This window comes from Pristiophorus japonicus, chromosome 2 (genome assembly GCF_044704955.1).
Source record: "Pristiophorus japonicus isolate sPriJap1 chromosome 2, sPriJap1.hap1, whole genome shotgun sequence".
NCBI classification, from domain to species: domain Eukaryota; kingdom Metazoa; phylum Chordata; class Chondrichthyes; family Pristiophoridae; genus Pristiophorus; species Pristiophorus japonicus.
The window spans coordinates 335665198-335691634 of NC_091978.1; the positions used below are offsets into that span (position 1 = coordinate 335665198).

At 41.8% G+C, this 26437-nt stretch overlaps 1 protein-coding gene across 1 annotated transcript in view; it reads left to right on the forward strand.

Moving 5' to 3' along the window:
• The first annotated feature begins 4942 nt into the window (after positions 1 to 4942).
• Positions 4943 to 26437, forward strand: part of LOC139248560 (protein MGARP-like) — a 59409-nt gene continuing 37914 nt past the window's right edge. The window contains exons 1-5 of the mRNA XM_070872154.1: positions 4943 to 5228; positions 14905 to 15008; positions 15503 to 15608; positions 22354 to 22362; positions 25654 to 25866. Coding sequence (XP_070728255.1) covers positions 5138 to 5228; positions 14905 to 15008; positions 15503 to 15608; positions 22354 to 22362; positions 25654 to 25866 — 523 coding nt within the window. The 5' untranslated portion in view covers positions 4943 to 5137. The remainder of the gene's footprint in view (positions 5229 to 14904; positions 15009 to 15502; positions 15609 to 22353; positions 22363 to 25653; positions 25867 to 26437) is intronic.

The window sequence follows — 26437 nt, forward strand, 5'->3', positions numbered from 1 at the left end:
CTCAGTGTCACACCTGATCATTTTTATAAATTAATCCTATTTTTGTAGATGCATGTTGCCCTTTTGTTTTGCCTTCTCCATTTTAAATTTTTTTTTTTATCTCCAAGCTCTCTCCTACATGATGTACGTTCCACAATCAAGTAGGGAAGATGACCTGTTTGCACTTTGTTCCCAATATGAACTGACTGCTGCCTTGTCTTTTGAAAAAAATGAGAATTCTTTGTAACAAGAGCAGCCTGACTGAAATCGGGGATTCTCATGAGGGTTTAGCTGACAGTATACACGTTTGTGCTGTAGCATCTCCAGTACACTCCTGGCCTTCCAGGCAGCAAATTATGATACATCTGTTAAGCATCATGTATTTTATCACTTCTACCTCGCTCAATTGCTGATAATTTTCAACTTTGTCACCTGGGCACTAACACAAGAACATAATAACACAAGAAATAGGAGCAGGAGTAGGCCATTTTGACCCCTCGAGCCTGCTCCGCCATTTAATAAGATCATGGCTGATCTGATCATGAACTCAGTTCCACTTCCCTGCCCGCTCCCCATAACCCGTTATTCCCTGAACGCTCAAAATTCTTTCCATCTCCGCCTTAAATATATTCAATGAACCAGCCTCCACAGCTCTCTGGGGCAGAGAATTCCACAGATTTACAACCCTCTGACAGAAGAAATTCCTCCTCAGTTTTAAATGGGCGGTCACTTATTCTGAGACTATGCCCCCTAGTTTTAGTTTTCCCTATGAGTGGAAATATACTCTGCATCCAACTTGTCGAGCCCCCTCATTATCTTATATGTTTCGATAAGATCACTTCTCATTCTTCTGAACTCCAATGAGCATAGTCCCAACCTACTCAACCTATCTTCATAAGTCAACCCCCTCATCTCCAGAATCAACCTAGTGAATCTTCTCTGAACAGCCTCCAATGCAAGTATATCCTTCCTTAAATACGGAGACCAAAACTGCACGCAGTACTCCAGGTGTGGCCTCACCAATACCCTATACAGTTGTAGCGGGACTTCTCTGCTTTTATACTCTTTCCCCCTTGCAATAAAGGTCAACATTCCATTTGCCTTCCTTATTACTTGCTGTACCTGCATACTAGCTTTTTGTGTTTCATGTACAAGGACCCCCAGGTCCCTCTGTACTGAAGCACTTTGCAATTTTTCTCCATTTAAATTATAATTTGCTCTTCAATTTTTTCTGCCAAAGTGGATAACCTCACATTTTCCAACATTATACTCCATCTGCCAAATTTTTGCCCACTCACTTATCCTGTCTATATCCCTTTGCAGATTTTTTGTGTCCTCACAATTTATTTTCCTGCCCATCTTTGTATCATCAGCAAACTTGGCTACATTACACTCGGTCCCTTCATCCAAGTCATTAATATAGATTGTAAATAGTTGAGACCCTGGCACCGATCCCTGCGGCATCTGCCCGCTGCAAAACCCGATGTACATTCTGTTAATCAGTGTAATGTACTTTGGGCAGCTTCTACAATAAGTGTCTGATCTGATCCGCCAGGTTACCGCCCAGGCAGCAAAGTTGAAAATGATCACCAGTAGGTAGTAGCAGATTATTTGATTACAGTGTGATCGCGAAGCCTGATGTCTCCTTCAGTCACCACTCACACATACATGTCTTCAGACAGGAGTCACTGGATAATTATCAGAAGTGGGAACCATGACCAGTTTTATTCCTCCATTATCCATAACCCAGCAGACAGAGGTCACTGTTGGTGCTCTTACTGGCACCCTGGCTGAGGTTTAGAGCTACAATCAATTTAACACAAACCAGGGGTTTATTCTGGAAGTACAGCTATACTTTATCTTGCTGTCCTGTACCCAATATGGAAGTGCTTGAAAAATATTCTATTTCTCATGATAAGGATGACAAAAATTCACAAAAAAATATTTAAAATGCAAAACAAATACTTGAATGGGTCTATACTTCACGATGGGATATTTGGCCAAATGGGTATTCTTAACGTGTGAATCTGGATGATGAGTAGTGGTGAGCTAATTTACCATGGAGGGTATGAAAGGCAAGCCCAATCCCACCCTCCTGTGATGCTATACACATTCCAACATATAAACCTGACTGAACTTTCCTCTTGTTAAGGGAAGGGGCACAGACCAACTGTAGCACCACTACTATTACCATAGTCCAGATTTCCTGACTCAACACCAGACGCATGATTTTCTTATAGAAAATAGGTGCAGGAGTAGGCCAATCGGCTCTTCTAGCCTGCACCGCCATTCAATGAGTTCATGGCTGAACATGCAACTTCAGTACCCCATTCCTGCTTTCTCGCCATACCCCTTGATCCCCCTAGTAGTAAGGACTTCATCTAACTCCTATGACGGGGCTACCGCGAGTGGTGCCTTTATCTGTCTAGCCATTTGGGGATACGAGCAGGATTTTTAAAATCCTTTATACTTAAATCCTAAGAGGTTGGTTGTCACTGGGTGAACATGCCAGCCTTTTCCCTCCTGGAAACAGGACTTGATATAGTTGCAGACTTCTAGTTTTTAATGTACATTTTGAAACTGCTGTATGCATAAGATTTTAGTTCAAACAGAATAATTGAAGCTCGTTATCTCTCTTTTCTTCATTTGTCATGTGGATCATATGATTTTTTTCCTTTTTAACAAAAAAAACTTGCCTCTTCCAAATTTCTCCCCACATCTCATGCAAGTTGTGCAGAGGATTGGACCTATGCATGCTGGCACCCTCTAGTACTTTGCCCAAGTGCCATGAATGCCAACAGGTTATTTGACTACGAGCATCATTGCTGAATCTGATGTCCACACACCTGCACATTCCAGCAGAAGTGACTGACTGATTGTTTTCCTTCTTCCCTAGCTAAGATGTAGTGAGACCAATTATAACATTCTAACCACTGCCTTGCCTGTGATCAACTAACAGCACAGACTTGGGATTTTCTTCATGTATGTATGCATCTCAGTTCTATAGTAGGCTGTACTCTTACTGAGCCATTTAACAAACTGAACAATCCATCCAAGTCATGGGCTGCCCCAGTGAGATCATTTTCGGGTCAAATTCGAAAGGCATAGGTCAAAGAAGCCATTTTTATTTTCACTTAAGTGTTACAGCTTTGTTTTTCATTATTTTGTTTAAAAAATACTTCATTTTTTTCACATTTACAGACATATTTTGGAAAGCACATTTTGATTGCAGGGTCCTTGGAGAAGAATTAAGTTTGTTGATACGCTTTACAGACACTGAGACCAATGTACGTGACCATTCATTTTATTTGGTTTTGATTCCTGCAGTTGGGTTCTTGATTAGATTGACTGGTGAATCTGTTTACACTGAAAGTGGCCCATCAGGATAAAATGAATACATCACGTTATCAGTTACTGCAGTGTAGATTTTTTAATGTTACCTGAAAAGGTAGCTGTCCTAATGTAAATGAATCATGTGACATAGCACCGAGGAATACAGATCAGGTTTGATCCAAGTTGTCACCTTTTGGCAGTCAAAAACTGATGAGGGAATTATGATACGGCGGAAAACTTTAATAATTAAGGCCTCCACAATTAAGACACAAATACTAGTGGAAAAAATAGACTTCTATTTCAGAGAAACAGACGAGATGTGTTAGTTTACTGTCTGTGCCAAAATAAAGATGGGTATTAAGTTAGCTGAGCCCGAGTAGGGGTTCAGTATTTCTGGCCGAGGGAGAGCAAACTTCAATCAAGATTCCTACTCCCCATTGCTACTACTTTTTGATTCCTGCTGGAAGTGAATTGTGGATTTTGGGTGGCAACATGATTGGGCTTAGCTGTGATCCCTCTTCCGTCATGGTCAAATAGCCTGCCAATGCCAACATTCCAGTTTCACACAAGAATAACCACCTGGGCAGTATCTCCAAACTGTGGTGACGCCCTGCCCCGCCCCAGTGCATGAAATTTGGCCCTTGAAGTCAAGGCACCTCATTCGTATTTGCATTTATTGTCTTATTTGCTGGTTTGTCCTGTTTCAAATTTGTGAGCCTCGAGGTTTGGGGCTGGGCTTTTAGCGCTGTTGACAGGTCAATTCTAAATTAGACTGCCAAGATTTGCCAGTATCAGCAATGTAAAATGTATACAAATTAAAGTGAATAAGCTTGACGTTGCCTCAAAGCTCCTTGGTACAGCCAGTTTCAGCCAATGAAGACAAAAACATGGACATTTAAGTCCCAAGAACTATATCCAATCGTGAGTTAGTGCCTTCAGGAAATAGAGATTCGGTGAGAAAATAAGAAAAAAAATTGTTAGAAAGTGGAGATACTAACTGTAATGGGGCATCGTGATTCATCTGCACAAAAATACTGTGCCATTTCTCCAGTATTGTTGAAATGTCCTCTGGCCTACTTGGCTCCCAGTTAAGCAATACCTTGAAAATGTTCATCCTTGTTTTCAAATCCCACCATAGCTTTGCCCTTGCCTATCTCTATAATCACCTCCAGCCCCACAAACCTCCGAGATATCTGCGCTCCTCTAATTCTGGCCTCTTGTGCATTCCCGATTTTAATCGCTCCACTATTGGCAGCCGTGCCTTCGACTCCCTAAGGCCATAAGCTCAGGAATGACCTCCCTCTCCGCTTCTCTGCCTCTTCTTCCTCCTTCAAAACATTCCTTAAAACCTACCTCTTTGACCAAGCTTTTGGTCATTTGCCCTAATATCTCCTTATGTAACTGTGTCACATGTTGATTGACAACGCTTTTCCTGTGAAGTGCATTGGGGCGTTTTACTAGGTTAAAGGCGCAATATCAATACAATTTGTTGCACTGTGCAGTTTGGCAAACAGTGTGTGCCAATAAACAGCTGATTTGATTCCAGCACACAGGAGCTGCAGCTTGGGAAAGCCGCTGTTTGGTTGGCTGTTTGATAATTATTCAGGCTTTTTTTTCGCGGCGAGTTAACACTGTCTCCACACGACAGGAGTGACCTCTGGGCCATGCTGCCTGCACACTTCACGCTTGCGGTTGACGTGACGCTGCGAGTGGTTGGAGCGGGCAGAGACAGGATCTCCGCTGAAGTCCGGACAGCACCGAGTGCTGCAGCTCTCCTCCGCACCATTCGCCGCCGCGATTGACTTGCGGTGTCAAGCGGGCCACAATGTATTTCTGCAGGGCCGCCTGGCGCGACCTGGTGCCCTTGGCGAGGATCTCGTCCTCCTCACGATTAATCGGGAACGTGTACAGAAACGGTGAGTGTTGCATAGAGGGGCGCAGGCGCTTCTCCGAGTCCCTGTGAAAGAATAGATTTATTTAAAAAAAATAATAGTTATACAATAAAGGAGCTAGCAGAGTCCCAGAGATGATGCAGTCATTGCTGCTGAATCACACGTAGGGATTCGGTTTCAAGTAAAATAAATAATAATTGTATCATAACAATTCGTGCAAAATATAAGCATTTCAACGATTTGCGATGGACTGTTATGTTTTAAAGATTCAGAAGTTATGCTTTTGTGGGGAAGGTGGGGGAAACACCGTCTGTTGGGTCAGTAAAGCTGCAATTGAACTCGCTGTCCTACAAAAAGAGACCCCAAGGTCACTCACTCCATTCCAAAGGCTGATCCTTATTCACAACAGGAAATGGCTTTTTGGAGAAACAGAGAAGCAGACGGGTTTTTAATATCCGCTGCTGGTTTTATGTAAGAGCAGATGCAAGTGGATCCACACCCACTCGTGTAAACGTGTGTGTGTTTTGGATCTTGTTATGAAACCAATTAGCCCCAAGCACTGCGCGATGCTTTGCTGAATCAGCTCGATCAGAAAGCACACTCCCTACCCACCCCTAACAACCGGGTTTAAAATCGCCGTGCAAGGTTGATCTAAAGTTTTGCATGGAAGAATTAACAAATCTCATCCGGGCGTCTCGAAATTGCTCAGATTCGCGTCGTGTTTGAATGAATGAATGAATGTTCCCGTAAGTTTAATGCCCGGTCTTGCAAATGTTTGATTAATTGGTAAAATGGAGAGAAGTGGATAAATAGACCGTCCAGGTCGTTGTACAATACTGTATGTATTTTAGAGAGCGGGACTGTGTGCGAGATTTTGTTGCTCTTTCACCCTGAATGCCGGTTGCCAGAAATTAAAATACCTTTGTCGCCCAAAGGCAACCAACGACTAGCCCAAAATTAGCCCAATATGATCTCGCCTAACTAGCTCAAAAGAAGCACATGGCCCCGGATTTTGCGGTGATAATGCCGGCGAAACTGCCAGCGTTCGCCGTCATTACTCCTCTGACGTTCCGGTCGGTTTCAGATATACATGGAAATACTGAAGTTGCGGTCAGTTATTGCTGCGCCACAAGTTGCGCTGTGACATTTCCCAGAGCCGGCAATCAGTGAAATTACATGTAAGGATTGAAAACGTCCTCTATTTTGCTAGAATATCCCTGTTAAACCCCCTCTCGCAGCCTGAAAAAGTTCAGCCTTGTTGAAAGAGGTGTAACTGGGGTTCTAACAGCGTTTTGACTGCTGAACAACCATTCTGACCCTGAAAAACTAATTTTATATTTGTGGAATGTCATTTTTTCATTAATATGATTACGAATTACTAGTTTTTAAAGTAATATACTGTTTTTAAAGTTTGTTTATGATATTTCAGCTTCTACCTTAATCCTATGTAAATGTCCCAATCTTTTGCTCTCTGTAAAAAATTTATAAAAAAATAAATTTGAATCTGTACATTTTACTTCCTGGTTTGCTGTCTGTGAGAATTATTCAATGTGATTGGCTGCTTAGCCAGCTTGATGGACGCTAGAGATTTGCTTGATTTGGCACCAGATTCAAACAAAGGTCGGAAGAGATGAAATAGATGCCACAGAGATCACTAGATCTTTGTGGGCAGCTTTCTTTGAGATCGGTGCTGAGCATCGTTGCTTTGTATATGGGATTTGAAGAACTGGGGTTGAAGGTGTGTTCTTTCAGTCCAACAAAACAAAAAGGGCCAGGAGTTTCCTGCCTATTTGGGCCCAGAGAGGTGCAAAGCTGCCTAAAAGATAGTGGAGGTACAATACACCCAAATCCCCTTTATGTTTTTATGATCATCTATCATCCCTCTGCCCATAATAATGGCCCGCCCCAAGTTACACAGCCTTATATGCGGGTTTCCTGCCTCCTCACAGGCTCTCTTCAAATTATGATCAGATTTTCAGGCACAGCAGGAAACAGTCATTTTCTGGTGTTTTATTGCAGAAATCTGAAAGTTTAAGAAAAAATGTATCATCACCTGAGATCTGAATTGTATATTCTGTTCTTTCAATGGATTTTTATGGCATAACTATAAATCACATTAAAAATTGAAAAGCTTCCCTGATTCCAGATTCTTAAACATGCTATGCCTGATGTGCATGAATGATGGTTGAATGAATTAAAATTTTAATTCACATGCTTAAAGACAAAATATATCGTGTGAGCTTGGCGCTTTCCTTGGGCGTTGATTATTTATGCTGATTTATGCTCAATTAAAGTGAACAGTGAGGAGGTGATAGACTTCAAGGGGACATACATAGGCTGGTGAAATGGGCAGACACATGGCATATTAAATTTAATGTAGAAACATGTGAAATTATATATTTTGGTAGAAAGAATGAGAAGAGGAAATATAAACTGAAGGGTACAGACCTAAAGTGGGTGCATGAACAGAGAGACCAAGGGGTATATGTGAACAAATTGTTGAAGGTGGCAGGGCAGGTTGAGAAAGCAGTTTAAAAAAAGCTTATGGGATCCTGGGCTTCATGAATAGAGGTATAAGAGTACAAAAGCTTGGAAATTATGATGAATCTGTATAAAACACTGATTCGGCCTCAACTGGAGTATTGTGTCCAATTCTGGGCACCGCACTTTAGGAAGGATGTGAAGGCTTTAGAGAGGGTGCAGAAAAGATTCACGAGAATGATTCCAGGGATGAGGGACTTCAGCTATGTGGATCGACTGGAAAAGCTGGGGTTGTTCTCCTTCGAGCAGAGAAGATTGAGAGGAAATTTGATAGAGGTGCTCAAAATCATGAGGGGTCTCGACAAAGTAGATAGAGAGAAACTGTTCCCATTGGTAGAAGGGTCGAGAACACAGATTTAAGGTGAATGGCAAAAGAACCAAAGCGACATAAGGGGAAAAATTTTTACACAGTGAGTGGTTAGGATCTGGAATGCATTGCCTGACAGGGTGGTGGAGGTAGACTCAATCACTGCTTTCAAAAGGGAGTTGGGTAAATACCTGAAAGAAAAAAATTTGCTGGGCTACTTGCAAAGGGGGGCGAGTGGGACTAGCTGACGTGCTATTGCAGAGGGCTGGCGCGGGCTCGATGGGCCGAATTGTTTTCTTCTGTACTGTAACCATTCTATGATTCTCTGATTCTATATTTTACATTCTGGCATATTCTAATGAGATTGGCAGGAAATCTGAGTGTAACTTTATCGGCTGAATGGGCGCATTTTCGGGTTTAACTTCCGGGTTGCTCCCACGAAGTAAAATTCCAGGACAAGTAGCATTAATAGTGTTGAATAAAAGGTTCTACTAACAAAGCTGCATGATTTCACACTTATATTTTAGATTTAGTTGCGTTGGGATAATTTTTTAAGAATATCATCCTTTTTTAGAGATTATTTGCTAACAATCTTAATTTGTGAAAACTACACATTCTGATGCACCTCTTTTTAGTACCAAGGTCTTTAGTGCTTTCATTCAAGTTGCACAGGTTAGCAACTTTCTGGAACTATAACTGAAAGTGAAGAATATCGATCAGAATTTAAAACAAAACTGGATTGCCTCTTAAAGGATCAATGGAAGCCAGTCTCATATGTTTGGACGACAGAAATAAGTTAACCACTTATATATATTCACTTTAAACAATATTAAAGTAACCTTTTGCATTTCTTCATAATCTTCATTTTAATATAAAAAGCCAAATGACAGAATAGTTCCCTAAAATAACCTTTCCCAAAAAAATTAAATATAGCAATGTTACAGTGAATACTCTGATGTAATTTCTGGTAAATTTTCAATAAAAAATAACCAAAGAAGCACAACTCGACTTTCTTCAATATTTAATATTGCAATTTCAGTTGAATAAATGAACAGGCTTTCAGAACTAAAACATTTATTGTGAACTAAGTAGAAATATGAAAGTACAGTATTAATTATCTGTGCCAATCCAAAACCCAAGGTTGTACAAGGACCTGACAGCAGGTCCCTGCAAACCCACAAATCTATGCAACCAAAATATACAGTCACACAAAAAGCAAACTGTAAAAATGGTCATTTATATAAAACACAAGCATGCATTCTAGTCAAAACTATACAATGTACCAATTGACATCTTTTAAAATGATAAAGGGTAGATACAGAGAAACTATTTCCTCAGGTGGGGGAATCCGGAACAATCTTAAAATTAGAGCTATGGCAATTTAGGAGTGAAATCGGGACCAATTTTTCACACAAAGGGTAATGGAAATTTGAAACTCTTCCCCAAAAGGCTGTAGATACTGGGACAATTGAAATGTTCAAGACTGAGTTGGATAGATTTTTGTTAGGTAACGATATCAAGGACGATGCAACAAAGGCAGGTAAATAGAATACACTTGAGGGGCTGAATGGCCTGTTCCTGTTCCAATGTTCCCATTTGTCTGCAAAGATTTCAAAGCAGTGCAACAAGTGTAACTTTTGTGTCTATAATCATTTTTAAGATACCAAACACTTTTCAATAACATAAGAATAGTTACCGTAGTCAATAGTCCTCCCAAGTTGCAGCCCATCTTTGGTCTGACTTGTGCCGAAGACACTTGGTTCTGTGCTTTGGTACCAGGGACTGTAATGTATTTGCTTCATGGGTTCTTTGCTTAAGAATTCATAGCAACACATTGCTTTTAAGAACTAGTTGGTTTATGAGCAAAAGATTTAGCAATCACACTACACATTACCAGTTCATCCAACAGGCTCACAACCACCTGCCTAGTCGTGGATCCCCCAAATTCAGTGAGCGCTGGGTGAGTCGACATTAGTAAACCCACCCTTCTGAGTGCGATTGTCTAGCATACAGAGGTGCGACCTTTAAGGTTCACCCCATACACCTTTGGAATCTTTTTTAAAACACCCGACTAATCACTCTTCAGTCACGTATGCCAATTTCTCCTTCCACCTCAACTCAGCAAGCTCGCTCATTATTTTTCTAAAATCTGCTCTAATCCCATGTTGTGTTCTAGTTTTTGTACTGATCTTTTTCTCTTTTTCTAGTTGGATTTTATCATATATTGTAGTCGCTACTTCAAAAATGCTTATCCACATTTAGTTAACTTACTGGATTTATTTCAGTACTCATAAGCAAATCTAGCAACGCCTCTGTTTATAGGCCGACTAGTCGTGTTAGATGTGGCTCAGTTAGTAGCACTCTTGCCTCTGAGTCAAAAGGTTGTTGGTTCAAGCCCTACGCTAGAGACTTGAACACAAAATCTAGGCTGATATCTCAATGCAATACTGAGGGAGTGCTGTGCTGTCTTTCAGAAGGGACATTAAACAGAGACCCTGTTTGTCCTTTTTAGGTCGATTGTTATATATCCCATGGCACCATTTCAGAGAAGGGAAGGGAATTTCTCCCCAGCATCCTGGCCAATATTTATCTCTATACCAACATCAGTTGCACACATTATCTGGTTGATTATCACATAGCTGTTTGAGACCTTGCTGTGCATAAATTGGCTGCTGTGTTTCCTACATTACAATAGTGATTGTACTTCAATGGCTGTAAAGTGCTTTGGGATGTACCAAGGTCACGAAATACAAGTCTTTCTTTCGTTTTACTAACCTACTGTTTGCTGAAGGAGTGCTATAGACATTTTAGGAATTCCATTCTGTTTTCTCCATTTATTCCCTCTTTGTCTCACTCGATAAGTTCATCATTAAAATTCAACTTGTCATTGGGTGTAATTCTTTTTATTTCTAGTTATCTTCTCTTGTTTCCTGAAGGCCAATACTCAAGGTGGGTGCAGTTCCTCGAATGCCAGTTGCCTTCCATTTGAGGTATCACAACTAAGTTGAACCCCAGGGATGTCTGATGGCCAGAGATGCATGCTTTCTCACTGGATAATGATTAGTAGCTGGACCATGATAGGGTTCCCATTCTCCTTACCTTCCACCCCACCAGCCTCTATATTCAATAGATCATCCTCCTCCATTTCCGCCACCTCCAGCTTGATGCCACAACCAAACACATCTCCTCCCCTCCCCTCCCGTCCCCTCCCCTTTCAGTAGCGCGAAGGGACCGTTCCCTCAGCGACACCCTGGTTCACTCTTCAATCACCCCCCTCTCTTGCTCACGGCACCTTCCCTTGCAAGCACAAGAGATGCAGCACCTCCCTTCCCACCATCCAGGGCCCCACACACTAAGCATTTCTAGCATTTTCTGTTTCTATATTAGTAGCTGGACCTTTGGCTGATTTATTTTCCCCTCCCTAGCCCGGGGACAATGAGTCCAATTTTAATACTCCTGAGTCCTATTGCTGCTCCAGTTGAGGTCAATTAATTCAACACAAATTGAGTGTTGAATCAATCACTTCTCTAGTCTGCATGGCTGAATTCCACACTGCGCAGTACACCTAGCTGCCGAACTATTGGGAGAGCTACATTGGGTCTAAGGATTAGTTTCAAATTATTCTCAGAATAAGTTCAGTGGCTGGCGATAGCATGTAAAATAACACGATCTCTCACTGCTCCTCTGCCACAAACCTTCGCCACGATCTCTCGCCACTCCTCCACCACAAACACTCGCCACATTTCTACCATCATCTCTTGCCTCTCCTCCACCACAAAATATTCGCCGCACCTCCGCCACGATCTCTCATCGCACCTCTGCACCAAACATTCGCCAAACCTCCGCCACGATCACTCACCGCTAATCCGCCCCGACCTTCCCACTCCTCTGCTGTACTTGGGTCCCGCCGATGTTCCTGCCCACGCTCCAGCGATTGTGGCAGAGGTGCGGCAAATGAGAGTACGGGGCCCAGAAGAGCCGAGGGCCCGGGGCAGCATGGGCCAGCCCACACTGCGGTATGTGTGCGCACTAGGTCTGTGCAGCAGAGCAGGTCTCCAGTCATCCTGGTTAACCCTTGCCACTGGATAAAGGCCTAGCTCTGTATCAGCCATCACACGTTTTTAAAAAAATCCACGCACAGGCATCTTCAAATGGAGTTCAGGACTGTAATATTGGGTCCTTCATTGAAACATCTGTGAACTAATTCCTTTTTGGTGTGGAAGCAAGTCATCCCCGTTCGAGGGACCGCCTATGATGATGATGATGTAAAATAACAGTGAACTTCTATGTGTAAAGCAGTTACATTCTACCCAAACTTGAGATATACTAATCTTAAAAGTACAATCAGTGAGGTATTTATATGAACCTTCACCAGCTTACTTAGCACATTGCAGGTATGTTTCAATCATCTGGGTGGGGGGTGTGGTGGGAACGGTCTCAATACTGGAGGCATGATTTAACCTTAACCTTTGGACTGTTATTTCCAACAGTCTCACAGACATGGAAGTCCAAATTTCACTCTGCAACTGTCTGATTTTGGACAGACCTGTCCAAATTAGAGAGGGCTGTCTGAAAATCTCGAAACTGTGCTTAAAATAGAGACCCATTATTTCCATCATGTTTCTATGTCTCATTATGAAAGTATTCAATTCGTTTTCACCAGCAGCAAAGTAAATATCAGAACTCGAGCCATGATCCCATCCCGCAAGCTGTCCAATTTTGGACCCTATTCTGATCTCTGGTTAGACCTTATACCATGTGGACCATTCCTCACAATTTAGTCTTGAGTTATTGAAGATAAACAACTAGAATTATATTCAGACTTCAATTAAACAGGGAAGTCCGGTTCATGTGAAGCTGCATTCTTCTTGAATTTTTAAGAGTTGAGACATTTAGGGCTGTTCCAGGTGGACCACATGTCACATCTACTCCCAGCTCCGTATTCTATTCAAAACAATCGGTCGGCTCCCTTGCAGTTCTGATTCAGCCTGAACGCAAGCAGATAAGTGAGGTGGTGCAATGTGGCCAAATGTAGGTAGTGAGAGTGTAGCTTCTATTGCTGTTAAAATAAGGAATTGTTCCAGCAACATCAGTACAAATACACATAGACCGTTATGGGTTGTCCTCCCTTTCACTGTTCCCGAACACAACACAATCAGGTGGAATTTTCATGGGGCTTCTCCTGATGTCGTTTATCTGAGATTTTTGCAGATCTTCTGCTGATGTTACAGTGGCTGATCATGAGAATCCTAATGGAAATTTCTGCCATATGTGTTAGGAAGAGGATGCTATATATGGTTTTTCTGTAGTGAGGGAGCCATTAACAATGCATCTTTAATCGAGACTATCCAGTCTTCTGTGGTCTCTATCATAAATAGTCTGGGGTCTGGAACATGGCTGCGAAATTCAGCTGCTAAGATGGAGCTTTGTACAATTTGTCCTGTACCATTAAGGCCACTGTTGAGGTACTTCTTGTGGGCAAGTGGTCTAAGTAGATACATCCTGTAGACAATTGCAGCATACTTGCTGAGGGATGGTTCTATAGATTGGCAGCTGTGTGTAAATCTTGGTTTCTGTCCTCTGTGAAAGGCCAGGTTATCAACGTCCGAAAACTCAGCAGAAAATGACTGGTATCTCTTTTTTTTTTGTAATTTTAAAAAAAGATTGTTTTGCATCTATAACAAAGTGCAACACCTTTTAAGTGTGAAGTCACACTTGAGGTGTGACAGATACATGACTTTTATATCGATAGATTATTGTATGTTAGAGAAGATTTGGTGGACTTTTCCTCCCTTTTGAACATTTTGCCCCTGGTTCTTAAGTTTCCTCCCCTTATGCCCTGAAGGCATTCACTTTAGCTGGACACCTTTTAATGAGTTTAAAGAGTTAAGGGAAGTGGTGAAGAAATAGGCATTGGAGAGGTTTTTGAAAGAAAGACAGAAGTATTAAAACAAATGACTTTAGCTTTGAGCAGAAGTCCTTTAAGGGCTGCTTGCTTGTGCAGTTCCTCGCCCCACCCCCCTCCCCCCTCCCCCCCATGTTATCATAATCTATGCACAATCCACCAGTGGTACAACAAGCTTGTTTAGGTGACATTCATGAGCTAAATTTGCAACATCCAGTGAGCCCAGTTTCCCACTGTTCTGGCTTGCACAGTCTTCCGTGCTAGTCAGTCACAGCGGCCTTTTGGCTAGGATTGTAAAATATGCTCTTAAGTATGGTCCCTATTAACTAAATAACGTGTTTTATTACAGGCAAGGAATGCTAGTGCTCTGTAGCATGTACTGAAATAAAACATATTCATGCAGATTTTGTGATTCAAGCACAGGTGTCTGCTGTCCATTGCTGCCCACCATGATACCAATGGCTGAGGAAAAGAACACTTGCTGCAAATCAAATAAAGCTGACTTACTGGACTCTATCTGACTATTGTACATTAAAGAATAATGGACTGGAATGTACTTCAAGAATTAGTGAATCTCAGTTTTGAGATAAAATCATAGAAATTTACAGCATGGAAGGAGGCCATTTTGGCCCATGTCTGCACCGGCCGACTAAGAGCAATCCAGCCTAATCCCACTTATTATGATCTCAATCCCTCTGTTAGTGCCTCATAACATGCTCCAATCTATGGGTTATTAGAGATATTATAAAGCTGGTTTAACTATATTATACAACGTAACAGTTGGTTGGGAAAATATTAATAGATACATAAGGTGGCCGAGCTTTGTTGTCAGAGTTAATCATCTCTTCTAAACCATTTTCAGCTAAATTATCCCATCAGTGTTGCTAGCAGTGACCATATCCAAGTTCCTGTATCTCGCACTAATGACCTTTTGCATTACTTTGCAGCATCCATCCGCCAGATGTCTTCTGGTGGTCTTCCAGGCTCCTCAAGCGAGAACACGTTGTATGCTCTGATGATCGGTGCAGTGTTTGTAGGCGGAAGTCTTTACGTAAGAGCCAGTTTAATTAAACACATTCCCACAGATAATCAGTTTAATCTAAAAGCCAAATACTGCAGAAGCTGGAATCTGAAATAAAAACACAAAAATCTTCTACTTTGAACAATATGCAGTCCCTCTCCCTGGAGCTGTGGGATGGGGATTCGCAGTCGAGATTCCCTCTGCACCAAGCTTCATATTGCAGTTTGGCTGTTGAGTGGGGATGAGCTGTTCCCCAGTGAAAGGGAAGGTAAATTTGGAGATTGTTGACTTTAAGACATTCTTTTGATCGTCTGAGTGGCCAGTTACAGAGCAACACTGGAAAGGATCCAGGTGCAGATTGTCTTTCTGGCCTTCCAGGCAGAGAGTAGTGTATGGAATGAGAAAACCCGAAAAGTCTGAAAAATTAATGACCGTTTTAATTGGGTGTAGAATTATGGGAAAATTCACACATTATTTTGTTATTTTTCAGAATAGCTAATTAATGTTGGATTGTGTTTACACAGACGTACAAAGTTCTCCACACGGACAAAGCCAGGTACAATGATAGAGTTGCTGAGATAATGGAACGCCCGAAGAGTGAGTCGATGGCGAAGGAATCGCGACCAAAGAGTAAGTTACTTCACTTTTATTTTCATACAACGCTTCAGGCTCCTCAGATCATTATGCACTTGTTGCACTAGGCTCAGCCTGGAGCTTGTAATTATTGTGTGGAACTATGTGGTTGGGAAAGTTTGGCATTACAAGGCATTGGATTGCTGTGATTGATCTAGAATGTGCCCATCAAAATAAACACAAGAAAATACACTCTACAAAAAAACCCCAGAGGATTGCAAATGCAGATTGGGCTAAAGTCCCCAGTAATAGATACAATTATAGCACATAGAAACAAGTGACAAGTAGGAGGAGAAAAGAATGTTAGGCCCATTATGTTGCCCTGCCAATAGATGGACACTGAACACTCAATCTCCAGTAATGCTACCGCCCGAGAGAGACAAAAACAGGGAAATTCATCTTTGACTTCCTAAGTTTCCCAGAAGACTACAGCTGCCCATTAGGTGTCACAAACTACATTCCCCTATAATAACAACAACAGGTTGCATTTGTATCACACCTTTTTAAAGTAGTAAAATGTCCCAAGGTGCCTCACAAGATTGTTACCGAACAATATTTGCCACATAAAGAGATCAGCACAGATGACCAATAGCTTGGTCAAAGTGTTGGGTTTTAAGGGGCAATTTAAACGAGGAACGGTAGAGAGGTGAAGAGGTTTTGGGAGGGAATTCCAGAGCTTGGGGCCTAGGCAGCTGAAGGCCCGGCCGCCAATGGTAGAGTGATTAAAACCAGCGATGCACAGGAGGCCAGAATTGGAGGTGTGCAGCGATCTTGAAGGATTGTAGGGCTGGAGGAGGTTATGGAGATAGGGAGGGGTGAGGCCATGGAGGGATTTGAAAACCAGGATGAGAATTTTAAAACTGAGGCATTGCTGGACTGGGAGCCATTATGTGCCAATTGTTCTCCCACTCTCTCTCTCTTTTCTCAAAGCAAGACTTAAAAGATAACTGTCTCTTGACTTCTAAAAACCAGGAAAATCAAAAAATAGCTTCTGTCATATTTGTCTCAGATAACTCAGAAATTATATGTATGGTTGAGCATAATTAAATTTAGCACTATGATACCTCAGTGTATTTAAGTGCAAAACCTCAAGTCAGCATCAATGTCTTCCTACTCTAGTGTTCAATACCATTTAATATAACCTGTTATAAACACAATCAGCAAATATGATAATAATGACTTGTATGTCACAGCTAATGGAGAGAAAGTAATTACATTTCATAATCCATACGTTCTATTTATATTTGTTTGGCAAGAGCAATGCATGATAATTAGAACCTAATTCATATCCTGTTACAAAAAAAGCACACACAGCATACAGCAGCATATCATTTCAGTCATTTTAAAATAGTTGTGGTTCAGTGATTGTGCTGATTGGCAAGAACATAAGAATTAGGAGCAGAAGTAGGTCATTCGGCCCGCGTGCCTGCTCTACCATTCAATGAGATCATGGCTGATCTTCTGTCTCAACTCCACTTGCCTGCACTATCCCCATATCCCTTGATTCCCTTAATATCCAAAAATCTATCAATCTCTGTCTTGAATATACTCAATGACTGAGCCTCCACAACCCACTGGGGTAGAGAATTCCGAAGATTCACCATCCTCTGAGTGAAGACATTTCTCCGCAACTCAGTCCTAACTGGCCGACCCCCTATTCTGAGACTGTGACCCCTGGTTCTAGACTCCCCAGCCAGAGGAAACATCCTCATGTCAAGTTATGTAAGAATTTTGTATGTTTCAATGAGATCACCTCTCATTCTTCTAAACTCAAGAGAATATAGGCCTCGTCTACTCAATCCCTCCTTATAGGACAATCCCCCCCCATCCCAGGAATCAGTCTGGTAAACCTTTGTTGCACTCCTCTATGGCAAGTATATCCTTCCTTAGGTAAGGAGACCAAAACTGTACCCAGTAGTCCAGGTGTGGTCTCACCAGGGCCCTATATATCTGGCCATAAAACGAGCGGCCTCAGGAGCAGCATGGAGGCCCCGACCTGCATGAGAACACCAGCGGCAGGTCAGGGTTGTAAAAGGAGCGGCGAACGGCCTCGGCAGCAGCGTGGAGGCATATTACTTGAAGCAGCACGAGCTGGTGCAGGAGCTTGATGACAGCAGCGCAGAGTGATGTCATCAAGGTCCAGGTCGGTGATTGGAACGTGGGCAGGTACAGCAGGAGCGGTGAGATCTGGGTGAAGGAGTGGCGCAAGACTGTAGAGGGACATGATCGGGGCCCAGGAGAAGCGTGAGTTCGGGGCTAGAAGAGGCGAGGGCCCAGGGGCAGCACTGGTCAGCCCACGATGTGATATGTGTGTGCACTAGGTCCGTGCAGTAGAGCAGGTCTCCAATAGTCTTGGTTAATCCTTGCCACTGGACCAAGACCTAGCTTTGTCAAGCCCGTGTGATGGCCGGTGTGCAATGGCCACCCCATGTTTTTTTTTAAAAAATCCACGCACAGACATCTTCCACCCTTCAGGATGTAGTTCAGGATCTGGAATATTAGGTCCTTCATTGATACACCTGTGAACTCATCCTTTTTTTAGAGTGGAAGCAAGTCATCCTCTTTTCGAGGGACTGCCTATTGATATAATTGCAGTGTTGTCTTTACTCTTGTACTCAAATCCTCTTGTAATGAAGGCCAACATATCATTTGCTTTCTTAATTGCTTGCTGTACCTGCATGTTAACTTTCAGTAGACTCTGATGACTTGACCATTTGGAAAAGGTTTGGACATTGTGATGCTGCTGGGAGAATAAGAGGAATTCAATTAGGATTTTGAAGGAAGGTGAACTGCCTTTGAAGTTAAAATCACACCAGAGTGCAGGACCTGGGAAGTATTAATCTAGCTTCCCAATGAGGAGCGACAGCAGGTAAAACTACATTCCTTGGCAATGTACCCCGTTTAGTCACTGGAGTGAAATATGCTGAGCGATTAAAGGGGAAGGACTCTCCTTACCTACTCTCCGCTCCCCGGCTGCAGCCTGGTGCCGAAGGTACACCCGCCCGACAGCTAGCCAGCCTTTCAATCTGGCTGGCTGTGTCCGAGAAGCGGACACTCAAAATGCGAATCAAGTCCTGTTAAATTCGGCAGGACCTGCGAGAAACTCGTTCTTCCGGCTTTCCTGACCTCAAAGCAGCTCCTTCCCCAACCTCCGAGTTAATATCCAGCCCAATGAGACTGCTGCTGGGGAGGGGAAGAGGAATTTACTTAGGATTTTGAAGGAGCTTGAACTGTCCTTGCGGCTATGCAACTAGCCCGTGTCTCAAGCAAGGCTTTGTCCCATGTAAATTCCAGCAGAGTGTGAATAATGGAGGCTCCACTGCACTAAAATGCAAGCATTTAACTAATGCATCTTTTACAATTCCATTTTGCCATCATATTTAATTGCGTATCACTTCTTATCAAAATATTATCACATATTAGCAAGTGGATTAGTCGGGCTGAATGATTAGATTGGCTGGAACAGCAGGCACTCGTAGGTAGAGAAAGCCTGTGTTCAGGTTTGCAAAGAGAGTAACTGGAGATAAAAAGCTGTAACATGCTAGTTGTTAGCAACATCATTTCAGAGAGATTAATGATAAATCTGTACAGATTATGTGTTAATCATGAACACTCCCAGTGTCCTATATGTTTTAATGAGTCCTCAAGCATTCCTTTGAGCTTCGTGCCCTGTTTAATTTGTCGTTCCCTAATGCAGCATCAAATATTCTGCAGTGTCCATTATTACTTCATTAAAGTGACTGCTTATGCTGTGCCTGTATAACTTGTATTCAAAGGGCTGAAGTAAACATTTCAAATTAAGTGCAGCCCTTCAAGGCCTCCTCCGCTTCCTGCTGGGGGGGGGGGGGGAAGTTGAACTGCTTGTACTTTATTTCACAAACTGCTCAGCTCTTTATGTACAGAGAATGAAGATGGAGAGGGTGCTAAAAAGATTCAAAGGGATGATACCAGAAAGGATATACTTATTAGGGAAGGCTGAACAGGCTGGGGCTCTTCATTTGAAAAAAGGCAGCTGAGGGGTGACCTGATAGAGGTCTTCAAGATTCTGAAAGGGGTTGATAGGGTAGACGTAGAGAAGATGTTTCCACTTATGGGGGGAGACCAAAACTCGGGTCCATAAATATAGGATAGTCACCCATAAATCCAATAGGGAATTCAGGAGGAACTTCTCAACCCAAAGAGTGGCAACAATGTAGAACTTGTTACCACAAGGAGCAGTTGTTGCGAACAGCATAGATGGATTTAAGGGGGAGCAAGATAAGCACACGAGGAAGAAAGGAATATGCTGATAAGGTTAGATGAACAAGGATGGGATGAGGTTCGTGTGGACCATCTAGTCTGAAACTGGCTAAGAAGTGCTGGAAAGTTGCACGATATCATTCTTCCTTTGATTTTCCCTCATCCAGGTTTCTGCTTGTCATTTCTGCTCAGTGACACAGCTGAAACTGGAAGCTCAGGAGGTTCTGAGGAACCATGGTATGAATCCACTGCTCCCAAGAGCCCATGGCATAGTACACTGGTGCTCCAAACATCTGCACTTACTTAATACAGTATCCATCTAAATAAAATAACACTACCAACTGTACAGAAAAATGCAGTTTTTTTTAATTACATGTTCACATTATTAATGAGAGTCTTTCAGAGGAGCAATAAAAATCCAGAACTTTTGCCCATCTTTTACTTCGAGTCCTCCAGTATCTTCCCCAAGTGGCCATCCTGCATGTGTAAGTCTGGGCATTAGGGGCGGAGAGGCTATTTAATTGTGGAAGGGTTGGCAAGGCAGCCAAGTCTGATCCTATCCTAAACCAAAAGTGCACTACACATGTACACTTTCCAGCAGGAATTACTACATCGTAACCAGGATCAGAAAACATAATGGCAGCAATGCATTTTTCTTTGTTTCATTTGGGTAAACTTTGATGCGTAGGATACGGGCTCACAGGATCAAACTAGTGAAAGGCAAATTTAGGACTGGCAGGAAGTTCTTCACACAATGAATGATTAACATCTGTCTTCCAGGTAGGGAAATGGAGACAAAAAAAAAAACTGGAATCATTTAGGAAACAGCTGGTGCTGTGATGGGCATTGTAGGCTTTTCCTGAACGATGAACTTCAATGAGCTGAGCAGCCTTTTTCATTTATTTCAGTCTTGTGATCTTGTGTGAGGGATCCTTCAGGACAGATATTCCATGCCACAAAGCAGGAGCTGGTACCAGAAAACAAAATCCATAAATACAATTTGGATTCAATGGCAATTAGTTTCACGGTGTAACTCTACATAAAACACCATTGCTCCGAATTTATTCTTTTCTTAATTCATATTATCTGATAATTCAATTTTGTTTGCATTAAATTCCCACTTTGCTGTGTTATTTATGTTGCATAATTCAAATTTTTCATGCAAAAAGTACTTTTGAATTATCAGGTGTAGACAGTAATCCATGTCATAATTTGACAGAGCAGACAATTAAGTTTCTATGTAATTGACTAATATTGCCATTTAAGGAATCAGACTTGCACCCCCATCCTATTCAAGAGGTAAATCAGCCTGATGGAAAGCTGCCTGAATTGCTTAAAGATGGAGAATCTGTAATGAGTTCACTGTTAGGGCACTGCCTTGGTGAAAAAGTATTTGGTAAAACTTGTTGTTTAGAGGGAGAAGAGATGTGCATCATTTGTCACAGTGCTGCTACACACAAGTAATGTAATAACATACCAAAAATGAAAAGACCTACTGCTCCATCCAGCCTGTCCCATACAGTTGTGAAGTTCAGTGCATCACAATACATACTATCCCCACCCCATCCAGAAGCCATGTAATCTACTGGGAAAGGTGCAAAAACGAAGAACACAGTCCAATTAGGGAAAAAGTTCTGGAAAATTCCTCTCCACTTAGGTGATCAGACCTAGTGCAGGGGAGCACTCTGGCCCTGATTAATCCTCCTACGAGGCAATCTCCGCCCCAGTCAGAAACGGGTCCAGCTCTCATTTGAAGGAATTCAGCTAATCAGCCTACAGCCTGATCCACAAGTCCACTATTCTCTGGGAAAAGAACCACCTCCTAACATCTAACCTAGTTCTGTATTTATTATAACACTCTTCTAAATCTTCTGCCACTTTCTGCCCTTCTATAATCTGGAATTCATTATAGATTTTGACACAGTGATGCTTTTTGATGCAATTTACTTGATTGTAATATCTGTTTATTAGAAGTGAAGAGTTTTTCCAGACATTTCTTCTGTTTAATTCCCAAATTTTTCCCCTCCTATCCTGAAGGCGTTGACTCATGCTGGGATACGGTTCCATGGACAGTCGTCCACATTTCTCACCCAATTAGCCATCTTCACGTGCGAGCCCAGGCAGCGAATGTCAAGAGCTATTCAGCTGTGGAGAACTTCAGAACTGAGGCAAATCCTGTCATCAGCTAGTATCCACACATGGTCAGGTTACTGGACAGGAGTCAGGAGCAGGAAGAGTAGCTATTTTTTCTCTTCCTTAGCCCAGAGCTACTGAGGCCAATTGCCATACCCCAGTTGCTGCTTGGCTGTGAGCAATGAACTCAGCACATAGCAGAGATCAATCCTGGGACATTCCACTCTTAGTGCTGTACTGGGTGATAATTTTATTCACAAGGCCACTTTCTCATGAAATCCATGCTCCTATAACTGAAAAATATTTAAAACTATTTATGTTTTTATTAACCAATTCTTTATTCTTCTTTGTTTGTCCTGTTTGTTTACAGAGGAAGATGGTGAGTATACACAATTTATTACACCTTAATGTTTATAGTAAGCAATAAACAGTGAATTGGCCTCGATCAGTAACAAATCATGTTCTCAAGGTTTCATTAAAGTGTTGCTGTTAGAATCGCGTGCATGAGTGAATAAAAAGTATGTATAGCTAGTTGCCATGCCAAATCTGTTGAGTGTTAACACGTGGGTATTTTGAGATTCTCTTACTAATATGCAGTTAGGTACATGTACATCTGTGTAACACAAACTGTGGCTTATACAATATGGAGGTAGTTTTAGTTTGGGATATGATCAAAGCACAAATCCCATTCTGAAGGAACACTAAAGTCCAAATCAGTGTTAGCCTAGAACCTTTTTCAAAAGCAAATGTGTGTATAAATGCAGTATGGACTCCATAAAATAATCATTTGTAGCAAACTCATATAGAAATTGGATCTTGTGCACCCTAAGAGGTACATTTTATTGAAATAACAGGCAGTGCCATTAATTATGCATCATTTGTATCATTCCCAGCATTATCGGGGCGAACACTAAAATGTATTATATATTTTTTTCCCTGTGATCTGGAATACTTGTGGAACACATGGGTTCTGACGATCTCCCCACAGTGATGCAGGGCCCAGAAACTGAGGATCCCTTTACATCAGTGGAGCAGGACTTCGCTTCCACCATGGAATTACATGCCTGACCCAATCAGAATTCCTGATGTCAGGAAATTAACAAATAGTGGGAAGGTGCTAGAAATAAACCAAAATTTGCCTGATTCCAGGAAGATTACTTTCCTCACAGCAGCCTGTCACTTTGGTGGGTCACATTTCTGCCACTGGAAAGCACTGTACTCCTGCCTCTCAGTCTTACAGGCGTTGGGAGTACCGGAGATGGGACTGGAGGGAATTCTGGTGGGTGAGATCATTCCGCTAGTCCTGCCTCCTTTCCTGTTGCCAGGCTGCATGGGGTGGACACAAGCACCACTTCCCAGGAAACCAAAGCAACTCCTGTAACAGAGTGAGAACCCAGCATAAATGGGTCCCATCCTCAACCCTTGCCCGAATAGCTCCCCAAATCCAACAGAAGGATTGTGGATTTTTGGGATCACAATGTTTTAAAAAGTTAGATAAAAGGAAATCCACATACAAAATTATATGTGCCTTAATGCACACACAGCACATACATGCATACACATATGCATACATATATGCACACACATACAAATTTGAATATGAACAAGCACACATCTTGTACATGCACATAAAATGCCCAAACCCAAAAGTTCCAGGGATGCCTGTGAAGCGGAGTGGTCCCTCTCCAATACTGCATTAACATTTTTACCCTTCATACAGTAAACAGAACCTTTCAAAATTGAGATATCAATGTTTGCAGGCTACCAATGAGCTAGTCTGGAATCCAGACATCGAGAAGGAGCAAAATACCAAATCTAAGTGAATGAAAATCTCAAATTTATAAAATTTCCAAATCAGATCAAAAAAGAAAAGTGATTTTTGCAATACTTGAAAAGGAAAAGTAGCCATAGAGTTCTTCCATTATTCTTGTGCTGGGAGATTTAATCCTGTTACATTTCTTCTCTTCCCTTCCCTGCATTTGTGGTAATGTGTGACTCCAGTGTGCTTCAGGGTGGGGGTTAAACTCTTGCTTGATTTTGTTTGAGAAAAGCGAGGCACTTTGAAAGTAAATCCTTCTCATTCTTCCCTCTTGTCTATATTCTCCTCTGTGTTTATGTTAAGTAGTAGCTTCAGTATTTGCTGCAGCCGACTTTCCATCATTAATCTTAAACAGAGTAGCAAAATGTGCCCATTTCAATTTTTGGTATGACAGGAAAACTACGAATAATAACATGTGGAACTGTGATTTCCTTTTCAGAATTTTGTTAATTTTGTTTTTTATTGTACACTTTCCAGAGTAAAATGCCAGGAATTCGTCTGTCCAAAATGTGGATGTAAAATTGGATGCCAGGGGTAGTCCTCTTGTGTTTGTTTCTCAGTCCCATAGGGATTATTATTTTTTTTACTGAATGACTGCTTACTTACTGCCAACAATGCATAAAAAACTTGTTAATTTGCAACAGAGGTAGAGCTTGAAAACCTGTTCAGCAAAAGCCTTTAAATGAAATTTTGTGTTTGTGACCATGAGTAAAGAATTAGAAACACTTATTTTATAATTACTGCATTTATTCAGTTAGCCTTTTTGAATGCTGAACATACTTTCCATGCCAGCATTTTTAAGTTTTTATGTTTATCCATCGCTACCATCGCTAATTCGGTAATCCCTCCCTATAATGCTGTCTGATAGACCACCAGGCATCATCATGGCTCCCTCACCAATGGAGAGTCCATATAAAGCACAGTTCCTAACATTCTTGATGTAACTCCCCGAGACATTTTATAAAGAGGGAAATTACTGTTTGTTACTTTTGTTGTTTGTCCTTTTCTTCCACTCCTGCTTAAAGTTTAGGCTAATGACTGTCCATTATTTTTTTTAAACTGAATTGCAAGCCTTTTGCATGGCAAATTAATTTGGTATGGAGGCTTATAAGTAATATATTTTTCGTGTTTTTGATTTTCCTGGGAAACTTCACCCCAGTCATCATCGTGGGTAAACTGGATGGGCCCCATTATTAAGAATTTGTGTCTAGTGATGCAGTGCTGCTTGCCATGGGGATTTCAGGTGCGGCATTCCTTCAGAACCTAATTGTATTGCAGGCCAATTCCTCCAAACTTTGACAGTTATCTCGAATATACCAGAATTGCCCTCCGCCACTCCAATTTGCTCACCTCATCTCCTCTACACACTGAGTCATGCTAGGACATGGTTCCATTGATAGACAATGCCCACACTGTGACACCATGCCCAAGTGGCCATTCTTGTGCGAGTGTAGACGGGATATTGATAGACTGTAGAGGGCATCCCTGCTCATTATGACCCTGTGGTCACCTGACACCCACACATTCAGTTCCCAGCAAAATTCACCTGGATAGTGATTAGGATTGGAACCCTAGCTGAATTTTTTTCCTCCTTCTTGAGGCCAATTTTTGTGCCCAACTATGACTTTGACTGACAGATAACGTAGCACAGATTGGGATTTCAACATGGGACCTCCGGCCTGTACGGCTTAGTGCCAGTGCACTGCCCTCATTTTTTGAATAAACTGCATGTTTTACTCTAGATTCTGCAAGCAGCCCTGCATCAGTCTGATTGGGGTGAGGTTCCTCTTTAAGCATAACTAATACTGTGTCTGGATATGTTTTGACGTGGCTGTGTTGAACTATGATTAGAATCAGATGATGTCCAGTCTCCTGAAGTGGTTGAAGCCAGTGGAGAGGCCTCGGAGCCAGTAACGGAAGAGGCCGAAGTCCCTGCGGCTGAAAGTGTCGAGCAACCTGAAAGTCCTTCAACAGTTGCAGAACCCAACGAGAGTCCACTGGAGGAAAAGGCTGCAACGGAAGAGGAAGTGATAGAAGTTCTGCTACTGCCTGCTTCAGCCAAAGGTTAACCAACCTCTCCAGCCAGAAATCATATGCTTCAATAGAAGTATATCATAGGCTTATCTCTCTTTCAATAGATGGATGTCCCTTTTGTCGGCCTACGGAGGTTGAATTTACCTACAACATAAGTTATGCAACATTTTTTCCACACATTTTAGACTTAACAAAATATTATGATGTCCGAAATAAATGTACCAAAGAAATAGGGTATATGCCATTGACTATAAAACTGAGACAGGAAAATATCCATAAGCCAAACAGACTGGATAATTAACATTGAGGATCTATTGTAATTGTATCAGCACTTGGAATATTATTTTGAAACCAATTTATATTTTTATGATCTAAATGCAGAACAATATCTCAGTTCGATTACCATATATGTGTTTGGAATAATATTTTACAAATACAGGCAACTCTCGATTATCCGTACACGGATCTAACGGAGAACCCGCTATAACAGCGCTTTTAAAAACTGTCGCACACATGAATATCTCGATCACCAAGTGTCAATCACACACAAATTGACTCAGGCGTGCACTTCTTTCTCACTTCGCAACTGACACTTGCATTA